Source organism: Oryzias latipes, chromosome 1 (assembly GCF_053564925.1).
Source record: "Oryzias latipes strain Hd-rR chromosome 1, Olatipes_Hd-rR_3.1".
Classification (NCBI taxonomy): domain Eukaryota; kingdom Metazoa; phylum Chordata; class Actinopteri; order Beloniformes; family Adrianichthyidae; genus Oryzias; species Oryzias latipes.
The window spans coordinates 22,560,692-22,584,211 of NC_136237.1; the positions used below are offsets into that span (position 1 = coordinate 22,560,692).

The following is a 23,520-nucleotide window of genomic DNA, read 5'->3' on the forward strand; positions in this document are numbered from 1 at the left end:
CAATGTCTGAAGTCAGCATGTGATGAAACAGCAAAAAAAACAAAAAGTAAGCAGATCATCACTCCAAAATACTCATAGAAGGGGTTTAACGGTTAATAGACCTAATTGATGTATAGATTCATATTCCTATGATCAAACTATATTGATCTGTCTGTGCCAAGTTCTTAATCGAATCGACCTGTACCTTTACAAAATCGCATCAAAATGAAATAAATCGATCATAATCATACTGGAAAATACCACTTGGATTGAGGAACAGTAAGTTTATTTTACTATAACGGAAAAACAACCAAGTGTCATCACAGCAGACAACACACATATGATGTCAGCAAAAACTTATCAAGTCACCATTCCAGTCCAATGTTGGAAAACCTTTGAATTTAGCAAAAACATGCGACCATACAGTGTGGTAGAATGTTCTAATAATGTTCCACTTGGATTATTTTGGTGTGGAAAAACAACAGTGTAGTACACTGTTGTTTTTAACTTAACTAAACAAAAATGTGAATAGATTTACCATAAATTCTTGTTTACTTGTTTGTACACATATTCAGTTTACACTGAATATGTGTTCAAGGAATCTGGAAAATTTCACCTGCACTGTTAAATACCAGCAATTTTGTTATGAGTCACACTGGTTGAAGTTTTGGCTAAAGATGCACTGGATCGGTTTTAGGTCAGTGAATCAAATAGTTTAAAATGAACCAATATTGACTATGAATCTTATCTGCAACCACACATTATGATATGAATTGAATCATTGTTAAAATGTATCGTCACACTATTTCATTGAAAAAAGGACCTTCACTTTCTCAAAATTACTTTTTTGTCTTTGTTTGGAGCCAGTTTAGCTCGTGCTGGTCTGCGGCACCTTCCATCTGTGAAACCAGGGTTGGAATCCGGGCTGCTCCCTGTTCTCTTCTCTACTTCTGTGCCGGTCCCAAGCCCGGATAAATTGAGAGGGTTGCGTAGGAAGGGCATCCGGCGTAAAAATGTTGCCAAGTTATCCATGCGACTCATCCTTGAAAGAGAGGTTGTTTCGCTGTGGCAACGCCTGATGGGAAAAGCCAAAAGTGAAAGATGAAGACTTTTTTGTCTTTGTTTCCTTTTCATTACCATATCTTGGTGCATTCTGTTGTTGTATTTTGTCAAAAATAAATAAATAATAAAAATGGATTTTGCTGCAAATCCTAGTAAGCAATGCAAACACACTGCTAATCGTTTTGATCACTCATTTGATGTTTATAAGAAAGCGTGACAACTATCATAGTGCTCAAAGACAACTATTTGGATGCATCATGCCATGAGGTGGGTTTGGTCTTACTCCATGCTGGATGTGTATTTGAGGATTGAGATTTCAGTGCGTGTGTTTGTGTGTGTGAGCTCTTATTGGTGCTGTGGGATGCATAGCCATTGAGGCCATAATTTAGTCCATTATGTCCTCTGGTTTGCAGTCGTAGCCCGAGGCCTCTGGCACTGAACGTTGTGTCATTTGCTACCAACTGGGTTTTTGATGAGAGTGTGTGACCTAGACGCCTCATCCCTCACCACTGTCTCATTCTCTTTATTTACATCTGTCTTTAGCATTCTAATTACTCTCTTTATTGCTTTAGCCTCAAGGAATCTGTTATACTGCAGAAAAAGGGACTAAGGACACCAGAGTTTAAACCAATAATAAAACAGCATAACTTCCATTACCCATAGGCAAAGATTAGGTCTTGAGACTCTTATTTAATAGGGTGTGGGAAGGAAAAGTGAAGAGTTTTCTTGGTTAGGAAGGCATGCTTTGCTAAAAGTAATTTCTTTTGTCTAGTTTAATAAAACAAAAAAGAATCACGATACATGTATCATTGTGTAAGCACAGAATGTGTAACATTTCATGATCGCTTTTGGTGTCATCTTAAAATGGCAAACGAAAAAAAGAATGTTTTATATGATCCGTCCCTTCCCACCAAATCTTATAATATAGCATCAAGAATAGGCACAGCAGTCTTTAATGAGCTCTCAACTTTAAAGACTTGAAGGATATTAACAAGCTGCTTGACAAATGGTGCTTAGAAGCACATTAAAGACGCGGCTAATGGCGCGCATAATGACGGCTAATTTTCGATCAGATATAAATTAGAGCCCCCAACAGTTATTTGCCTTAAGGACTTTATGTAAATGATTCTGTTCTGTATAAACTGAAAACTGAGATGGAGGAGTGAGTGAATGAGTGAGGGAGGAACAGAGAAAGATGAACAGAGAGGGAGAGGGAGAGAACAATCCTCCTTGTGGCTATGATTAATAGATTTGCAACAGCGAAGGGCTGTCAAAGCCTCACGAACACACATCCTCCACCACCTTCACATGAAGACCCTCTCTATGTGGTCCACAACGGTCTCTTAAAAGACCATAAACAGCTGTGAGAGGAGTGAGGGTCTGATGCTAAACGCCTGAATGAAAAGGAGGATCAGCTGGTTGGGAATGAAAGGAGCCGGGCTCACTGTTCATAAACAAATACATGTGCAGTGTTTGATGAGGTGTCAGCTTTACAGCTATAATGTGGGACTTAATGAATTAAATGATTAATTAAATAAACATTTTGTTAATAGAGTTTGATGTATTAATAAACATTCAAATGACCTTTGACCTCAAATGGAACATTGAAAAGTCGAGCAGTGTGTTGTCACGTAGGTAGTGTTTGGTGCAACTCTGCTGAAGGCCTTCAGAACTATAGAAACAAAACTTTACTGATAAATTGGAAGTTTATGTACATTTTTTTTAAATAATTTTGGAAAAAACAAACAAACAAACAAATGGTGAACTGTACTTAACAATATAAAGCCCACTACATCAAAGGATTGACAGATTTGTTTTTTTAAGATGTTTTTTAGACCCTTTGATGAAATACACAAAAGATTTGCAATTTAATTTTTTATGACATATGGATATTATTAATTATGATTATGATTTTTGCTCAAAATTTTAGTTTTGGATGAAAAATGTTGACGAGAGTTCTGGAAAAAAGCTCATATTTAACCCGGTGTCTCATATGGGCGGCCGTGGTGCAGCGGTAGGGCGGTCGTCCCATGATCGTAAGGTTGCAGGTTCGATTCCCGCCTTGCACGCCCATGAGTCGAAGTGTCCTTGGGCAAGACACTGAACCCCACCTTGCCTCTGGTGGTAGGCGGGCGCCTGTGTTTGGCAGCGGAGCGACCACCAGTGTGTGACTGTGTGTGTGAATGTGTGTGTGACTGGGTGAATGGGTCTGTGACTGTAAAGCGCTTTGTCCTTGTAGGAAGAAAGGCGCTATATAAGTATACGCCATTTACCATATTTGATCAATACATTTTTAACATAGTCCAACTGTATAATAAATATCCAATCGTCAATCAATTTTGCATCCTTTCAAAACAGCGAGTAGTCATTAAGAAAAAATGAATAATAATAGATTAGTTATTTTCACCATAAAATTTTGAATTTGCCATTTTTAATTTGAATTAACAAAAATATTTCCATGCCAAAAGTGTTTTTGAGATTTGATGGAAGCAGCCCTTTTGAAATGAGCAGGAAAAGCGCTTTTACTGCCCCTAGTGGAATGAACTACAGGGCAGAAAACATGGACCAAGTTATATACAATGGATTTTTAAGGAGTTTTCATCATGCTAATGCCATAAGGATCTCAGAAAGGCTTGTAGTGTCATGTAAAAATATAATGAAGCAAGTAAAGCAAAATAAAAAAATTAAAAAAATTAAAATAACTCTAAAATACGATCATGCAAAGACGATCAATTTTGCCAGTGTTAACAGCTGGTTTATATTAGAATTTATCAACTACCAAACAGATAAATTTGAAGGATTGGGCCATATTTTAGTTTTCACAGAATATATTAATAAATTAAAAAATATGCAGACCCATAACTCAGTTTTCAGTAAAGGTTTGCATGTGTCAGATTCTAACCTGGTTTCAAATCAATTATTATGTCATTGCGATCACCAACAACCAATGCTGAATTTACTGAATGGAGATTTCTGCGCCAAGTACAAAACTGGTGATAGCTGCATTGGAACACTACAAACAAAGTACAGCGAAGACAGGGGTGGGTTGTCACAATTTTACTTATCCATGCATTGCTCATCTTCAAAAATTCTTTCAGCAGTAATTCCTACGTGAAATGAAAGCTTGAAGTCTTAGCTTTAAATGTGTATTTCTTTTCTTTTATTTTTAGGAGTCATCGTAACAGAAGTAATGAACTATTAAAGACATTCTGGCATAATGTGACAGCCAGCCCCGGTCTCCCCTAAATCCACATTCAACAAACGATAGTTGTTCTTTTAAACCAGCAATGCAATAGTACTTTATTGTGAATTAGACTTTGAGTTTCTATCAAAAGTAATTCAGAAAAGGGAAATGTTTCTGTCAATGCAAGCTCTTAAATATAAATTATTTTTATCTGAATGATTCGCTTTTCATGTTTATGTCAATAGTAACTGCCGATTCAGCATCCATCCCTGAAATAATTTGCAATTGATTTTTTATTTAAAAAAATTATTCAGACTTTAAGTTAGAAATTATTCTTGTTAAGTCTTTTTAAGTAAATAATAATTAAGTGTTTTACTTGGAAAAACTATTTTTAGATGAAGAGACCTAAAATAATTTTTTATGTACAAACAATAAAATAAATTACTTTAATCACAGAATGTACAGAAAGAGAATACTGGTTTATGGTTAAAAGGACGTCTACGCCATTCATTTTTAATGAAGAACGAAGTCTTTTCTACACATGTCTAGAAAGCTCGCTATCATTTCTGTTTAAATTTCAAAATAAAGGTCATTCAGGTTGGGCCCTTTTCAACAGTGATCAAGTATCTCATCGTTAAAGCCATAAATAGCCTCTGGGGGCGTCTGTGATTGTCAGTTTATGTGTTTGACTTTTTAACTTCGCACTGCAACTCCTCAACTTAAACCAATAGCTAATCCAAAAAACCTTCAATTTTTGATGACTTGAAATAATAAAAAAAGGTTTATATTTAATTACCTTTCATTTACTTGTTCATCTTATTTGATTTTGTATTTTCCTTATGTTTTCTGATTAGTTTGGCGATAAATAAAGCTGATTCAAAGATTTAAAACGTAAAAAAAATGTACAGCGGGCCTCCACGTGCGCGCATGTCTCCTCTGGCATCGTTTCATCAGCGTGCACGCGCGTGATCACGTTAAATAGAAGAAGAGACACAGTGGGAGATAGAGTTGTCTCATTGGCAGACACACGTGCGAGTTTCCCTCCCTTTGCATGCCATTCTGGATCAGAAAGTATCCCACAAACCACCTCCTAACCATCCAAACGCTGCGCCATCGATTAGAATCTGGAAAACACTTAACAAACTAATGACTATTGATGGCTGATTAATATTGCATCAACAACAACTGATTGGCGACAAAATCAAGAGGGGATTGCCACGTCGACGTTTAACCAGCCGCTTGACAGCTTTTTTTTCCTTTTTCTTTATTTCCATGGCATTTTGGCGCGGGGAAAGGGAGACAGCAGAGGACGAAATGGGATGTGAGGCTGCAGTGAGCAGCGCGGTCAATTTTATGGCTTACAGTTCGTCTAATTCGAGAGCAGCGGCGTCTTTGAAGGCAGACGCTTGGCGTAAATGTACAGTTAAAATATTCCACTCTCAGGTCCCCGGGCGGAGCTCCGACAGTCCCTGGCTTCATTAAATTTTCATCAGCATCCCTGTGAAATGGGGGGTGGGGGGTGGGATAGATGTTCAGGGGAAAGAGAAAAATAAAACAGAGGGCGTAATTATAACAAAAGGAAACAGCGTTGCCCCTTTTTTCTTTTTATAGAAAGCTCCCACAGTGGATAGAACCCCTATGGGATGTGCGCACATATGTGTGGGGCTAAAATTTAAATTTATATATAAAACAATCTAAATCTAGAAAAAAAAATCTATATTTTTAAATAATCATTTTATTGAAATTTGATAAATTAATCAATTAAAATCAACATTTTCCCACATGTGACACACTCTGGAGTCTGAGGACCCTCATCTGTCTGCCTCCACACAGCTCCGGGATGACAACCAATAGCGAGGCTCGCTGAATAAAAAAAAGTTAATTTCAATTCCCGATGAGACACTCACTCCACAACCCTCCCCTGACCAGCGGTAATTAACAGGGATGGCTAATGACTCCTTTATTCGATCTTCATAATTATCTAGTTTTCATAATTCGATGTGTAATTTAATAATTCGCTCGTATTAACGCATTAAGCGAATGGGCCGTTCAGAGGGAAATTACAGGCACTCACCAGGAGCATCTTTTAATTGATTAACCATCAACACTGTCTCATTAATAAGGCTCGTTTTGATACACTTAATTTGTCATGAGGATGGCGGATGAGGATGTAATACATGCACTATTTTTTTCTGTTTTTCACTAAAATGAAATAACATGTTATTGATTTTGCTTATAATTTATATAAAATAGCATTTAGCTTTTAATTTTATATTTTTTCAAGCACTGTTATTATTTTAGATAACAGATTTTTTTCGATGTGCTGAAATAGAATCAGAAGTTGTCAGACAGACGGGTTCAGAAGCTCTCCCGGCCTCTCAGGTAGCTGTCCGTGGTGCTGAAACGCAAGCGATCAACAAACCACCCAGTCAGTCAGTCAGTCAGCCCTGAAGCTCCACAACAGAAGCTCTGCTGTGGACATGACATTCAAAACACCCCCATCCCCCCGCGCTTTTTTCCCCTCCTCACCTCCTCCTCACATCTAACTATTACTCCGAACCAAAGGCTTCAAAGCTTGTGTGCCCGCATGCAGCAACGAGGCATGTTTCACTGTGTATTTAAATAGAGACGGGCACGTTGGCAGGCGGGCTGTTTTTGTGGCGGCCTGACATCTGGCAAGTCTGCGCTCCAGGGACCCATCTAGCTCTCCACAGACACCCTGATTAGACTCTAATAGAATATTAGCATTTGCTCTCAGGTAAGGCAACAGTGAACTACAGCAGCAAGTCACTGGAGAAGCCACATGTGTCTATAACGCTGATAGAGGGGAGATGGTGTACTTCCTATAGGCCCGGGGGAGGGGGGGCTTATTTTGAATTTGGTCTTCAGTCAGCATTCACACTTTTAGCTGTGAGACCAAAAAGTGCCCTAATATAGTAACTTATATATATATATATATATATATATATATATATATATATATATATATATATATATATATATATATATATATATATATATATATATATATATATATATATATATATATAAATTTTTGTCATCATCAGTTTATATTTAGGGCCACCCCTTGAAAAAAAAATCCAAAACCGTTTTTTAATAGCCACGCAGCTAACAGCTAATCCCTTTCCCTCCTCTTCTTCATCAATAAATAAACAGATGAATAAATAAAATAATAGCAAACATAATCTAGATGAGCCTCCGATGAAATGTTAAAGATTGTTCTTTAATGAAACACATATTGCAATTCAATAATTAAATAAATTAAATTTACAATGGATGTAATAAATTAATGGAAGTCTCCAACCAGACAACCAAAATATACATTACAGAAATGATAAACCTCATCTAAAAAACAGCAATACAGTAAAATAAAAAATAAAAACAAACCAAACTGTACGGATATATTTATGTGCATCGACTGATTCAGATGAAATATTTACATTTTACACATACACATCCAATGAAGCCGTTTCTTTTCTCTTCAAGAAAAAAAACATTATTCAAACAAGGTGATTCAACGAGCAAGGACTCCATAATGATGCGAGTATATTTATACAAATAAACAGCAGAAATTATACATTAAATTATTTCAAGAGAGAGTAGTCTCTTATATATATCTCGATTGTACCATTTAAAAAAAACACATTTTTAGACTGCCTGTTTTGCAGTCGTTTCCCTTTAAACCAGAACAACACGCTTTAAACTCGCTGATTTTCTCAAGCAAAACGAGGAGGGTGGGATGAGGTGGGGTGTGGGGGGAATCCCAATAAATATATAATGAAGTAAACATGACCTCACTCAATAAATAGCTCATAAGAAACCGGCCCACGCTGTTGCTGTGACCGGTAGGATTTATGTTTTTCTTGAATTGCCCCCCAATAAACTGCAAAAAAAAATTTTAAAAGTGAGGCTTTTATTTTTTAAATCCAAACACGGAGGCCTTTATGAGCAGCCGTAATCCCTGTGAGTTCTTCCAAAATAAATCCCTGATTTATCAGAGGTGTTGACAAAACGAAAAACACACCAAATCAATTACACATGTAGACACAAAATGAAGTGTGTGAAACTCTTAATTTACAGAGGAGCTACATAGTCTGGCAGTAATCTAATATTAGCTCTCCCGACCAAGTTGTTTGTTATCCTCTTAATCCCCCCATGGACCCTGAATAAATGTCAGACTGCATTGTCATGAACTCGGAGGGGAAAATAGCTTATCCTATAAGCCAAGAACAGAAACGACATTAGTCAACAACTATAAGTGCTTGGAATGAAATATCCCCGTTTTTTGTGCAAAAAGAAGACCTCCCCCCCCCCCCAAAAAAAAAGCCTTTGTAAACTAAAGTCACACTTTAAAATGAATAATACATAAAAATTAGAATTTAAAGAGTCCTGTTGCGTTTAAAAGGTGAGACATAGTAACAGTGGTCTTACTTGATCCGTCAAACTTGTCCCCACATTTTCCAGAGACGCGCAGTTCTTTTTTTTTCTTTTTTCTGGAGTTTTTCAGTCACTGTTCAGGAATTTTGTCGAAGTTCAAAGCACAGAGTCACTGATGATTGGAAAAATGATGTGAAATAGGAAATATGTTACAAATCTTCTCTAAACAGTTCCAAGTCTTTTTTTAAAGTTTTTTTTTTCTTCTTTTAAATATGAAGAGCGATGTTTAGACGCATGCAGAGTATTTCATTCGTTTCTGTTTCTGCCGCTGGTTGCAAAACCAGACCCGCACCACGTTCTTTTTCAGGTCCAGCTTTTCTGCGATTGCTGCGATTTTCTCCGAGGAAGGACGTGGCTGAATGGCAAAATAGGCCTCCAGTGATCTCTTCTCCGGCGCGGCGATCGACGTGCGCTTCCGCTTCTTCTCCGCGCCGTTGAACAACTCGGGTTTATTAAGTTTCTCCCTGTGTGATTTCTCGGCTTCTTCTAGCCACGCTTGCAGGATGGGCTTCAAAGCAATCATGTTGTTGTGTGAGAGGGTGAGGGACTCGAACCTGCAGATGGTGCTTTGGCTCAGAGAGCCCACTCCTGGAATCTTCAGACTGGCTAAAGCTGACCCCACGTCCGCCTGGGTAACCCCGAGTTTGATCCGTCTCTGCTTAAACCTCTCCGCGAAGGCTTCCAAGTCTCTGGGATCGGCGTCCACGTCGTTCATGCCCATGTGTGGCGGTAGCCCGTGGGCATGGGCCATGTTGATGGCCGCCTGGTGCATGTGGTTCATGCCCGCCATGTGGGCAGGGTGCGCAGGCGTGGAAACCACCGAGCCGTCCGGCCCTGCCATGGCTCCCAGTGCCAGTCCCGGGGTGATGTGGTCCAGCAGGTCCCCCTCCAGCGCCTGGTGGGGCTGGTGATGGTGGTGGTGGTGGTGATGATGGTGGTGGCCAGCCAAGGCGGACGGATGAGAAATAGGCACCGAGGAGGAAGAGGAGGAAGACGACGTGCAAGGAAGAGTGTTCATGGTGTGGTAGGTTGCGTCCGGCTTGAAGGGGCTGTGGTGTGGAGGGTGGTGGTGGCTCTTGGTCTGTGAGACTATATCCACCGCCGCTAGAGCTTCAGCCCGGGCCAACAAACTCTCATCCAAGCCTCCGAATATATTGCTCTGCAATTGCAAATAGAATGCACACATAACTGTCAGCAGGGAATTCTCCCACCACTCCTCGGTTTAAAACATTTCCAGAATGTGAGAAGAAAAAAAAGAAATCCTGAAAAAGGAGCACACAAAACAAGACACATGCAACATCCCAGGTCATAAAAATTAATACGCGAGGCAAAGCCGACTGAATACATAAGTTGAGCAGAGGAGGAAAAAAAATATGGAGGTGTTGGGTGATTTGCTGTGCAGACATGAAAAAAACATCAAGCAAAAAAAGAAAAAAAAAGTGGGCTGTCAAAATGTGCCTTTAAGCAGTGATTATGCAGAATACGTACCGGTGGGGTTGGGAGACAGGCTCTGCGCATCGCCTCCGAGCTGCTGCTGCTGCTGATGATGCTGCTGCTGTGTCGGGAGGAAGAGCAGGAGGACGAAGGTGCGTTGGAAGTCAGGGTGGACGAGGAGGAAGAATGCAAGGAGTACTTGGGCTCGGGCAAGCTGGTGTGCGCCATGGCGAAAGGCTGCTTGCTGTTCAGAGACATCATCATCATATTTGCTGGCGTCCAGACCTCAGCAAGTTCCTTTTAATAAGTTAAGACTCCGCCTCCTCGGGTCGGGAGTTAAAGCCCAAATTGATTCGCAGGAATATCACGTCGCGCTCGAGTAAAGTTTGGGCTTGAAGACGGTGGTCCAACTCCGAGTCACATCTATTTATTATTAGGTATGGAGGCTTGTTCTTTTCTTGGCGAGTGCGATAGACTCACCAACGAGCCACGAGCTGGAGCGCAGCAGATAGGCCTTCCTCCTTTGTGGGCGTGTGGCGCGATTGTTCAAAAAAAAAAGAGCCGTTTCCCACCTTCAGCTGACGCTTCCTTTTATCATTTATATATTTTTCTTTTTCCTTTTTTTTAGCCTTGGACATATGCAAACAATCTCGTAAAAATCTTCTTGGAAAACGAAGGCAAAAACATGATTTTCATTCTGGAAAAAAACAAAAACAAAAAACCTCTCCGTCTCTTTGGATTTCCCCCAAAAAAGCGTCACGTGACTTGCCGCGCTCGTTGCTTTTATCGCAAGTTTCCGTCCTGAATTGACCGTATAAGTGAGAAGTCAAGGCGGTGACAGTTTGAACAGTGTACCTCCTCGACGTCGTTGAATGCTGCGGGGACCCGGACTACCTCTGCTCTGAGGCGAAGGGCTGACTGAGTCTCTCTCCTCCTCCCTCCTTCTCTTCCTCCCTCCCTCTTTCTCTCTTCCCCGCTCTCCCTCAACGTCTCTCGCTCCCTCTCTCCCCTCAGCTGCACCTGAAAACCCTTTTTCATGATTTATTATTCTTCATTAGCCACACCGCCGCCGCTGGGGACTCTGCGCATGGGCAGTCCGCAACAAGACATTTATTTAAAATGACTCTACTTCATCACCAGCACCTCGTTACCAACTAATGAGGCTTGGATGTTTTTTTTTTTTTAAAAAAATCTATATACATTTCCTACTCTCTAAGTTATGTTTTTTCTACTTAGATATTGTCCATACAAACTCAAGTCTACGTGGCAAATAGTTTTAGAGAAAGAGGGAATTCAATTTACGCCAATTACGACTTCAAATTAAAACGTAATTTTATAAAATAAAACCCATTTAAATTTTTAAAGCGTTAAAAACGCAGAATTCAAAACAAATATAATAACAATTTTGCATACAAAAAATTAAATTTTAATTCTTGTTTGATGATTTTTTTTTTCCAGAATCTGTGTGTTTGCATGCAAAAACGTAAAACATAAAACTAGATTTTGTGTAACTCCGTTTTACAATAAAGAGATGTGGTTAATTGCGAATCTATGTCCTTGTCATATCCATGTCGTAGCAGGCTATTATCTTATCTCTCTGCTAATTAAGGCAAATTATCGATAACGTTATTATAACATTTAACCACCTCTTAATTAACAAGAGGGGGTCTAAATTGTTTAATATGATCTGTAGGGCGGGCTCTTCATGACACTTAAGTGCGCCGAGGGATTTAGAGAAGGAAAAAGAAGGCTTCTCTGATTCTCCTTGTCTTTTTGCGCGACTGAGTCAGATGAGGCGCACCTTAGTCTTCCCTTACGCGCACGGCGATAAGACATCATGCGGCAGAGATGTGCGTCAAAACCTGGTTGGAGCGCTTTATGCACGAATGAATCCCCAGTTTCTGAGTTGAAAAAATCAAAAAGTTTAGGATGCAGCATTGCCTTATGCTACTTTTGGACTATAAATCATTGCTATAATCAAAACCACAACTTCCACCACTGAATGTTTTCTGTCTGGAAATGCTGCAAAGCTCTCCATCTCGGTATGTCGGGGTTTTTGTGCGCTTAAAAATATTAAATCCTGCTTCTTTCTGTGTTTAATCTGCATATTTAGACTCCGCGGATGCGATGACAAGCCACCCGGTGTTGCTGCTCAGCAATATTATTTATTTATTTATTTATTTTTACATTACCAGAGCGCCAGAAGTGTGATTCCCCAGCGGGACGAACAGGCGCTGCTGGAGCCACCTCCAGATATCCAGAGACAAGAGATCAGGCCCAGGAGACATCAAGGAGCGATCCGTGTCTGCTCACATATACCCACAGACTGATTTATGATGAAACTTTAAAGAAATCATTTATATTTCACCACCTCTAAATCGGTGTATGAAATTTTTATCCACAATGAAACACACAAAAAAGTATATCTTAAGTCAAATAAATCAGCCTCAGCTTCTCCGGAGCAATTGACTTTGAAGTACACTTTCCAACTCTTTTCGTGATGCGTTTATGACCCGAAGGCTCTCCCTCCCTTGGCCAGCAGATTTTTTTCTTCTTCTTCTTTTTCCCCCCGCGTTTAAAGGTGGACACGTTGTCGGAATGGTTAGGAAAAAAATACATTTTAAAGGTTAGCTGGCAAAATAGCAATGAGGCAGAAGAAGAAAATCAAGACTCAGGGAGCTGGCATCAGAGCATTTTATTTGGCATGATTCAGAAACAGACCTCCACACAATGCTTGGTCTATGAATTCCCTTTATTTTATCTTCTGTTTTTCAATTTAGATAATTTATCTATTAAAATATGTTAAAACATGTGGGAGGGAAACAGACCAAAACAGATTTTTTTCAGAAAGAAAACTCCATGGACATTTCGGCTTATGGTGCAATATTTCTAAATCAATTATTGGCTAAAAAACTTTTATTTTTATTTCATTTATGTGGAAGTGATGCAATTGGATGATCTCATATCCCTTAAGTCCACCACCTGAACTTGGGCAGAAGAGACTAGTGGACGTTAAGGATAAATGTGAAAACAAATGCTTTAAAGGTAAAGCTAAAACAAAACTGCAGCAAAGCTTAACACACTTCATAAGACTTTTTTTTCTTCTTCTCTCACCTGAAATCGAGGTGCTGCAGAGTTGTGTGCTTTACACAAAGACATACTCCTCCCTGCATCCCAAAGGAGCCTTCCACGTTAACAATCCCAATTACACAGAGACCACGGGAGACAGCTGTTTTTATTACAGAACTGCTCCTTTGTGGCGCCAACTAGGTATCTACCTTCCAGACACACTCGGAGAACACAGCCAAAGCCAGAGTGAGAAGGAGATAAGTGTGCAGAGAAGCAGATGAAGTCTCCTGGTTGCTTGCAGTGGCGAGGCCTATATTTGCAGCTTCCCCCTCCTCTTTTTCTTGTCTCTCGCAGCTCTTTACATGCAGGAGCAGAAGGTCATTGCTTGTTGGGAGAAGGTCTATAAAGAGATGAGGACCTAACTCAGCAAATCACACAAAAGAGTGTGTAAGGGGAGGGGGGGGTCAGTAGAAGCCCAGCTTTATTTATTCATCTGCTTTACCTGGGAAATGTGACTGGCTCCATAAGGACGGCTGTGACTCTAATGTTGTGTAAATCCCCACAACAGAACTGGAAGCTTTCAGGATTTACTCAGTGTCACACAACGCAGAGTAGGTCTCAGACTGAACAAGAGGGTCAGCTCTTAAGAAGACTGAGGAGATTTCAAAAGCTGTTCTTGAGGTGCATTCACAATCATGGGCAACAGCGCTTGTCTTACTTCAGAACAAAATTATGAAAAATAATTTGCACAAATAAATTGCACTCTATTTCATATCAGAAAAGCATTCACAAAAATCAAATTCTGGGGTCTGAATACGATTTAAAATTGTATTCATTGAAAGGAAACAGAAATTGGCTATGCAGCATAAAAAAATCCAGTATTCACATATGTATAACAGCAGTGGCGGAGCTGGAATATATCATGTGGGGGGTGGGAGGGGGCAGAGGACTTTGGACGGGTGGCAAATGAGAACAGCAGGGTGAAGACTGTTACAAATGAGAGGATCAAAAAATGCGTATTTCAAATATTTAATGGTTCTTCAAGCTTTTGCAATGCTCAAAGAAGCATGCATTAAGATAGCTTGTAATGGGGCAGATGTCCCCCACTTTCTCCCCCATAGCTCTGCCCTTGTATAACAGACAAACATTTTATGGTAAATAAAGTTACTTAAACAACCATTATTTTCCCTTTCTTGGATGCAAATGAATAAATTGAGTTTTGCAGAGCTGCTTTGATTTCTGACTGGAAATCACGGACTGCTGCATTTGCTCTTTTTGATCATAATTCTGCTTTTTCTATCCGTTTGAAACGACAGTCGATTATCAGTCAGCTAACTGTGGGTTAGTGGCACAATCAAAACACAACGATAGTTGAGCACTCTAGTTGGATGACACCCATGTTGACAAAGACCTGTTTTTTTGTGAGCATCTACAGAATTATTTTCTCTTCTTGTTGCGACAACCCATCTTTTTGCTCAGTGGAGATCATCTTATGAATATAAGATGTAAAAGACAACAAAAGATAAAAAAAAGCTTGGTTTGGTAGAAGGGCTTCTCTTTGAGATGATTAAAAGTTATTGGTGTTAGCTGGTCTTGGGATTTTGCAAAGGGAAGCTCTGTCTAAGAATGTCGGTCTGGTTATTTACCATTCAGTTTAAGTGATGCAATCCTGGCACAGATATTGGCCCTGCTCAAAGTTATCAGGCCGTACTCAGCTCTGAAAATTCACTATTACCTGTTTTAACAACTTCACACTCTTTCCATCCATTCTCGTCACATCTGCACAAACCTTTTATAGTGGGTTTGGATAAGGTGTGGTTTGACTCTTTATTATGGTAGTACACGCGTTGCATTTAAAGGAAGTCTCTGATGTCAGATTTTTTAGGAGAACCTAAAGTACACCAGGAGTCTGCAAGCTTTAAAAGTGAAAGAGCATTTTTGACATGTTTTTTTTTTACAGATCAAAACCTAGTGGGGGATCAAAACTCCTATTTTGCCACTAAGGAAGCTCTGGCACTGCTTTTAATTCAATACTGATTTGATTTGATTTATTTTTTTCAAGCATTAATTGCAGTCAAGACAGTGAAAAATTCACACAGTTTTATCAAACTCATTGCTACATTGTTACTTTTTGATCTTCTCGAAAAATAAAATAGTTTTTTTATATTTACTACAAGCTCAAATGACTTCCTTTCAAAATAAAAGACTTCCTGTGTCAAACCGATCATCCAAGTGCAGCCAATGTGCTCCAACAAAAGGTTTTAAACAACGCAGGAAAAAAAAGCCTTTTTTTTTAACTTGTTTTATCTTATGTGTAATTTTGTGAGCCTTCCTCACCTCCTCCTACTTTCTACTGCTGTTAACATGAATATGTTGTTCATGCAAACAAATATGCAAAACCAACAATGTGAAGGTTTTGCGTGTTGTGTTTGTGCAAGTTTTCATGAAGTTTTTTCATGTATCCTCCTTGCAGTCCAGCTTGCGTTTAAATGATTAAATATGGTTACCAACATCACCATAGAATAAACTTAATTACCACAGAATTTCTTAATGAGCATTAAAAGCTGTTGCATAGTTTACACAAGAGTGAAAATGATAATTAAACAAACAAAAAGCAAAATAACATTAACAGCATTGGTAAATTAAGCCACAACCAAAAAATAAAAAATAAATCTTGTAAAACCACATCTTAAAAAAAAGCATTTACTATGTCCTCTCCTTACAGGTAGGCCAGGGGGCAAACCACTAAGAAAAAGGTCCTGCAGGTGGAGTCTGAGAGCAGAGCAGGTTTAGGCAGAAGCTTTGCTTTCCTCTTTACATCATAATCTTAGCCTTCTAAAGAGAACCCATCGCCACATTTAATCAATTATGCCCAGTGTTAATTTTTATAAGCAGTCAGCAGCAAAATTGGTGTAGCTGAGAAGTCAACCCCCAGGCTAAAAGAAAAACAAATAACACCACCACCAATTTTACTGTTGCGCACCAGGTGCCAACCTTTTAGGGAGGCACATCAGTGTCTGGCCCAACCCAGCTTTTAGGCTGCAGGGCAGCAGATGATAAGGTCAAGCCTCATAATGATGTCACATACCTTTAGGTACTCCAGATCAATATCAGGACAGATGCCTTAAACCTGACAGCCAGTCAAATAAAGCCTTTCTAGCAAAAAGAGGAAAGAAACTCACTTTGAGATTGTTTCTTGATAAAATGAGATCCTTTTTTTTCTTGGTGCTTTGGGCAAAGATCGTTCAGAAGAAGTCTGGATTTTAAAACAATACAGTCATCTGACATCACATCCACTTGTTTGGACAAAATTTGACTAAACAACTAAAATAATTACAAGAATAACTCAATGTATCTTATTTCTGAGATGATACTTAAAATTACAGATGTTTTACTGATAAAAACTGCCCTTACGCAACAAGAATCTTAACTGGGACAGCTAAAGACAGTGTAGAAGTGATATTATATGATAGGCTTGTGACTATAAGGAATGCAGATGCCAGGTGCGACATGAGTGATTAATGTGGCTGAACGACTGCAGAATTCTGTCCAACCTGGTTGAATATTTCTTCTGCCTCTCTCATTAGTCTGACTGTCCTACAAAGTAATATATTGCTTGTCACCGGGTTGTCTAACGCTTGATGCTAATTGACCTCCTTTCCCCCCTTCTTCTGCACAAATGAAAAGATTCCCTGCGTCCTGTGATGGAGCGTGTCACAATCTGATCCGACAAATTAAAAAGCTCTCTGCTGTCATGCTGTCATCGTTCCGAGCCCTCGCCTCATCAGTTGTAATGATCACTTTTCAACACCTCAACTGCTGCAGTGCACTGCAAAGTACAATGCTTGTGGAACATGCTGCAGAGGCAGTCCAGCACGCAGAAGACACTTATCCTCAGAATCGCCTGCACTGTTCAATCAAATTTAATCTGCACTCCAGCTTTTAGTGCAAACTAAGGATTCTTTGGTAATTGATTTTTAATCAATAATGATGTTTTAAATTATGCTTTTATTTAGACTTTTCAAATTATCTATCAGTCAGTCAGTGAGTCAGTCTGTCTGTCTGTCTGTCTATCTGTCTGTCTGTCTGTCTAAGATTGCACATTTCACTGAGAATAACATATTGATGAAAAAAATGCATTTTCAAGCACCGAATTTTTTTCCCTTAAAATAAATTTTCATTGATGTATTTCTGAAACATGAGTGCCATTTAAAAAAAGAAGCTGTTGGCCCACAGCCGCATGAGAGCCTAGCCACTGCACAGAACAGACTGCAGACCCGTGATGAAGCTCATTACCTGCAATCATCTGTCCCATCTGTGGAAGATACAGCAATTGAGTGTGGCATTTTACCTGCTGACTTTGTGTGTATAACTTTATAATTTATGCGGTGTACCTCTACTATTGACAAAAACAGAGCGGCGTGATCAAAGTGAGCCATTCAGGAGGTTGGACAGGGCCACGAAGACAGGGCCTGTAACACTAATGATCTTCAAACGCTCATCTATTTCACTGGGAGCTATGTGCAACTCCCTAGTAAGTCCTCTGTCCTACCCCTAGGGGTAATTGTGCCTGGCTGGTTAGGTGACAGGTGTCAAGTGGCCCCTCCTTTACCGATTCATCATACAAAGCAGAAAGGGAGAAGCTAATCTCTCTTTCTTCCCTGTCTTTACATAATTTCCACCTATAAATATTTCGTCATGATTTTAAAATACCCGGATCACTTTTTAGCTTTGTTTTAATATATTATTTCAAAGGTTGCAACATACATATTTTGGTTCATTTTAAAAGAAAAATGTAAGTATGGTGTTTGTTGCATAACCAAAGCTGATGACTTATTATTTTCAGTCTGATCCACTGACAGTTAAGTTTTTAAGGAAAAAAAAAGACATCGAACTCTTCTAAAAGATCAAGGTGATTTCTTCGCTTTGCTTCTTTTATCCACAATGAATAAGAAAAACAACAAAAAAAGAATTCAAAACAACTAAAAACACTGCATTGTAGCAATTTGTGTCAATCATTGTTAGTTTAATTTGATAATTGGCTAATTAAATACAAGGAAATTTGACTAATTGTGCGACTATGATTTTGGATGTCAGAATTTCTTTGAAAAATCCCAAAAAGTGTCAAAGATGCAAGGCCAATCCGGATCAGCTGACAAACAGGTCAGACACAGGGCAAAAACCTGCATCCAAGTGGATACAAGGAGGAAAAGATCAGTCTACATTGTGTGCAGCAGAAACACAGATAGAAAGACCACACCCTCAACATGCCCGCCTGTCTAAGCAGAATCCCATAGGGACCTGCTTTACACAGGCTCTCTCTGTCTCCAACACACACACACACCCACTCACACACACACCCCAGTCATTAATTCCTGCTTTGCATCTCCAAACCATGTAATATTTATGGGTCACCGCAGCTTTGTATTCACAAATGGAAACTCCAAAAGGGAAAAAGGATAAGACACGATACCTCAATCAATTCGGTGAATAAGGTTCAGATTGTCACATCATGGCTTTTTCCCCCTCCACTGTGCAAGCGCTTAGGCAGCATTCTTTTCTTTGACCTCCAAGTGTTTGGTGTGACGGATTGTCAGACACAAGCTCTCACATGGAGTCAAATTGAACTCCTTCAGTCAAAAAAGCTCAGGGCAAAAGTGTCTATGAACCTTTATAGCTGCAAATTTAAAGAAAAAGTGCATTATACTGTAAAAAAAACAAAAGAAAACAGGCTTGACGAATATTTGTCAGACATGACACTGTGGTATAAACGACACACAGCCAGACTACAAACATTTGCAGTAATGCACAATCTCCACTCTAATCAAGGAAAATTTTCTATTTTTCTCTTTTCTACATCTGACAGATCGCAATTGGGACCTCTTCTTCTGTGATCTGAGACCTGCGCTGCAACAGTGGGAGACTTAGCCTTGCCGCTTTTCAAATCAACAGTGGTGTCAAAACAGAGCCCTGAGGAACCCTCAAAAGAACGTGGCTCACCAGACCCCTGCAGAGATTTGAAGACCACTTTGGAACTCTAATCCACTCAAAATGTGCTGATAATTTTCTTTGCCAGGACACTCTCTGCCTGGTGTCACAAGAGTGGTCTCTCGGGAGCGGATCAGCCAATGATAACAAAGTAGCCAGATGTCTGGTGCTGGCAGAATCCCAGAAGCCAGACAGCGGCACGCAGCAGCATCCGCTGTGGGCCACAGATCAAAGATACCTGAGAATTACTTATGGGCACAAAATATGTGTTGCTTACTCTACAGTTCCCATTAATAACAATCTGGGAGAATTTGTATTTCTAATTAACTCTTTTCTTTCGGCATATAAAGTGCTGTAGGTAGTCTGACGCTGCAGCAGCAATTTTTTTCTGTAGCAAACGCAAGTCAACAACAGGAAGTCGGATGCAGCTCTGTCTAAAGCAGCCAGATCAGCTTTAAATGCACTTCTGAAGCTCAGAACATCCCTTGACTTTCCCTAATAAACAAACAAACCAGCTAAAAGTCAGCTTCTTTAGATTTAATCATGGTTCACACTGCCTGCTTAGACTAGTCCTTGATGCATAACTCGAAAGCATTACATTAAATGTACCCCGGAGAGATGTGAGGGAGACATCATAAACAGCATGACTGCTGCAGATAGGTGTTTTTTCACCCTAACTCAGAGTGGTAAATGGTTCATTTGACCCGTTTCCTGCATTTGCATTTATATACTACATTTACTTTGCTCTTAAGAAGTGCTGACTGTTCTGTTTTTATTAGATATGAAATCTAGCTGCAATTTTTTTCCCCCCACAATTTGGGTTTTTCAGAGTCATATTAGTTAGCATTACACTTCTACTGTTTCTTCAGCTGGTCTTGTACATTTGGCATGTGTTTAATAGAGAATTTAGAATGGACCTTTAATTTTGAACTGGGAAAAGGCTAAGGAACACCCTTTAGCAATTGTGTTTGTCCTTTTTGTGTTGTTCCAGAGACACATCATACAACATTTTTTAAGAGAATTGTTAAAAGAGTAAGTAAAACAATATTGATGCAAGGTGTATTCACAGTAAAATATTGTCTACTTTGCATACAAATAAAAAAAAAAGCATGTCCACATTTTTTGTAAAAAAACCCTCCTTTAACCCTTTCCCCTTATTATTTCTATCACTGTTGCCAGTTCATGCAAATTCTCGATTGCGTTGGTCTTTTGAACCTGCGACTTGCTGGATGGGATCCCTCATAATGCAACACGGTTACCTCTGCCCTTTGTTAGATCTCGCTTACCAGCTCTTCCCCTTTCCATCTGTTAGGCTTATACAGCTTTGCTTTTGTTTCTAAATAACTGTTGTGCCAATTATTTTGCTGCTTTGTGTTCTATAGATATTCACAGATGGATATACAAATAGAAAAAAAATCATAAAAGCAAAAAGAGAGAAATTACCCAATTAAAAAACAAAATGATTCATTTTAGTTTCAGCAAAATGTGAGTATATACTGTTATATTTTACTGCATGTTATTTAATGAATTAAAACATTGAATCATGCAAAATAGGTGTGTAAAAACTATATCCGTCACTCTCACCACTTTTCTCGAAAGCTCAATAATGATTCCAAATTCTTTCACCCCTTCAGTGAAATCCGTGGATTTGATCGGATTAAAAATGTTTTCCTGTTAAAAACTACAGAAAAGGCAAGTGACATCCACTTTTAAAGTTTTTTTCCCATACAATTGGCAAGTGCTTACTGTCTAAAAAATTTCAAAGAAAAAAATCAGAATATTATTTCACAAGAGATCCCACTGCAGTGACCCCGTTCACTGAGAAGGGTCAGTCCCTGATGTGGAGGATCCCTCTGAGGAAAATGTGTGATCCATGTACGTCTTGATTTTCCTCGTCCAGTCCTGCCCACAACTCAGAGGGGAATTTCTGATGAACTCCTGCTGATCTGCAGAAACTATGTCCTCGAAAACTACATGTTTTTATTTTTATTTTGGCAAGAAATAATTATAATTAAAAGACAACTGGGAATGCTTCTAAAATAGATCAAATTATAATCTGAGTGGGACCATAACATTTTCAGGTGATTCTATTTTCATCTGCTGTGTATGGAAATGTGTAAATCTCTTATGTTTAGAGCCAAAGATGAGCACAGTTTGTAGTTTTAAGCACCTGACGATGACCAACTTTTGATAAACGAGTTTATCTCCCAATCAGTTTGTCAGTTCCTGCACAATCAGTTAATGAGTTACAAATAATAAATATTAATTTCATTACCATAAATATTTAATTGGCAATGCTAAAAATCAGTTCTAATCCCCAAACAAAACATCAGGTTACTTTGGGTCACTTTTCCAGTGTTGACTTGAAAATGTAACTTTAAAGCAAAACGTAAAAGTGCCTCAGTGAAATCTTGTCTCCCAGCTCCAGCAGCTCCAGCAGCTCCAGTATCTCATCACTCCTAAAGCAGCCGCTCCCTCCAACGGCCGTTATTAATGTCCACTGAATTATTTAACAGGGTAAAATTACCATGCTCTCTTGAAAAGATTTTTGCCTACACAATTAAAGTGCATTATAGTGATTTTTAGTTGAACAAGAATTATGACTGTTTTCCCTCCTCTCTGCTGCGCTTTTTCTGGTTTCCTTGTCATGAACTGTCGATGGGCCAAGTTTTAAAGACCCCACTCTCTCTGCCTCTGATTCTTAGGGAGGGTTGTGTACCAGCTCTGGCCGTATAGACACCACCAATGGTGGCTGATGGATAATAAATACTCAAAGTTTTTTACTTCTGTCAAGAAAACCTCAAAATTCCTCTCGGCCTTTTAAAAATGGGTGTAGTTTGGATTTGGATAACTGGTGCGTAATGCTCACCGAAAAATGACATCGGCTTGTTTTACCAAAGCCCTTACATTGTTATGTGTCTGTGATTCATATTAACATCAACCCCAGGGTTTGTAGAGCTTTGCTTCTTGTTCCATAAGGACAACTGTCCATATCCCAAGCGCAATTGGCAGTAATTGGAGCATTTCCTTGCCTGTCCTGGGAGAGATCTAAGAGCACATCCGGCCACATACTGGCTGCCCTTTTACCAATTAGAGAATTGTCTTTTCATGGAACGGGAGCAGGGGCAGGAATTCCTTACTCTCACCTTGTCTCTTGATCAAATCAGATCGCCTTTTTCATCATCCCTCACTTCTTTCTTAGCTGCAGCTTTGTTGCTACCAAGGTTCTGCTGTGTGTGAACTTCACTCAAGTGCCTCAGCCAGTGTTTGACAGCTCCACAGTAGCAGTCACGGGGACCTTTCCACTAGAAATGCTCTCTGTCAGACGACTGACCTTGTAATGAAAATGCTACACAACTCTTGGTTGGAGGTTTGCTAATACATTGCTTACTGTCTTGCTTCTCTGCATTTTTTCACCTCTCAGTGGCTTTGAATTAAACTCGGCAGAATCCATTTTTCTTATTCTTTTTTCACACATTTTCTCTTTTTGCTGGTGTGTTGGCTTTTTGTTGTTTTGTCTCCAGGCAAAAGCAGTGAGATATGGCTGCATGGCTTTATTATTAAGGCTTTGACGCAATGATGGCAGCTGTCTCATGTGGTTAGAAATGTGCAAGCCCCATATGATACCATGGGACCTCAGTGCAAAGATCATAGGCCTCAGAGTGTGGTGCTAACACTATCAATTTTTTTGCCACAAGGAAGGCTGTGGAACCAACACCCAGCCCTCTAATGCTCCTCCCTTCCCTTGTCCTCAAAGCCTGTGTCTCTCTGAGCTGCACTTCAGTAAGGAGGGGATGCTTCCTATACTGTGAAAATGTGTCAAGCCCTTTGACAGTGTTGATTCCGATAATGTTTTTTTTTTCAACAATCTTATTGCAAAAAGAAATGGAAGACTCAATCTTGTTTTCATTAACTTAGCACATTCTAGAGAATGTATGTCCCATTTCAATCAACATTTTATTTTTTTTAACACATTTTCCTATGTGAATACAGTTGGGGTTCCCTTTTTTTTTTGTTCCGGTCAACAATTAGCAGAGGGAAATCCATGCCATTTCTACAGGTTGACAGGCTCACTGGAGAAGGTCCTGTGCACAGATCTTTGTGAGGAGGGGGTTACCTTATAAGGGGTCCAGCCCTGGGGCCTGTGGGAGTGTGGTTGGATTATTATGTTAATGCATGTGCCTCCTGCCCTCTCCTTAGTCCCAGCTGGCCTCCCTGTCATTAGGAAGTGCTTTGCTCTGACAGAGGAGTAATATGCTCCGTGATTGAAGGGCCAAAAGATCGAGCTCTATAAGAGAGGGGCCAACACTGATAAGCATATGATAAAAGTGCCATTGTAACTGAAT

The 23,520-nt window shown here is 39.5% G+C and overlaps 1 protein-coding gene and 1 long non-coding RNA gene across 4 annotated transcripts; one reads left to right on the plus strand and one right to left on the minus strand.

Moving 5' to 3' along the window:
• Window positions 1-622: 622 nt before the first annotated feature.
• Window positions 623-11,152, minus strand: LOC101156468 (POU domain, class 4, transcription factor 2). Of its 3 annotated transcripts, none has more exons than XR_013657802.1 (3): window positions 10,172-11,152; window positions 8,678-9,842; window positions 623-1,054 (listed from the first exon to the last, which is right to left on the minus strand). XR_013657802.1 is itself a non-coding variant. In XM_004065932.5 (2 exons), exons 1-2 carry the CDS (start codon window positions 10,382-10,384, stop codon window positions 8,910-8,912), a joined length of 1,146 nt encoding a protein of 381 aa, XP_004065980.2. In that variant the 5' UTR covers window positions 10,385-11,152; the 3' UTR covers window positions 7,449-8,909. The 3 variants fall into 3 exon arrangements, 1 of the variants encoding a protein (XP_004065980.2); XR_013657801.1 differs by lacking the exon at window positions 623-1,054 and adding an exon at window positions 5,476-5,723; XM_004065932.5 differs by lacking the exon at window positions 623-1,054 and having other exon boundaries at window positions 7,449-9,842.
• On the plus strand, window positions 10,161-20,292 carry LOC144994314 (uncharacterized). The gene is made up of 2 exons (XR_013657803.1): window positions 10,161-10,269; window positions 19,053-20,292. It is a non-coding gene; the product is annotated as an uncharacterized LOC144994314 (long non-coding RNA).
• Window positions 20,293-23,520: the final 3,228 nt, after the last annotated feature.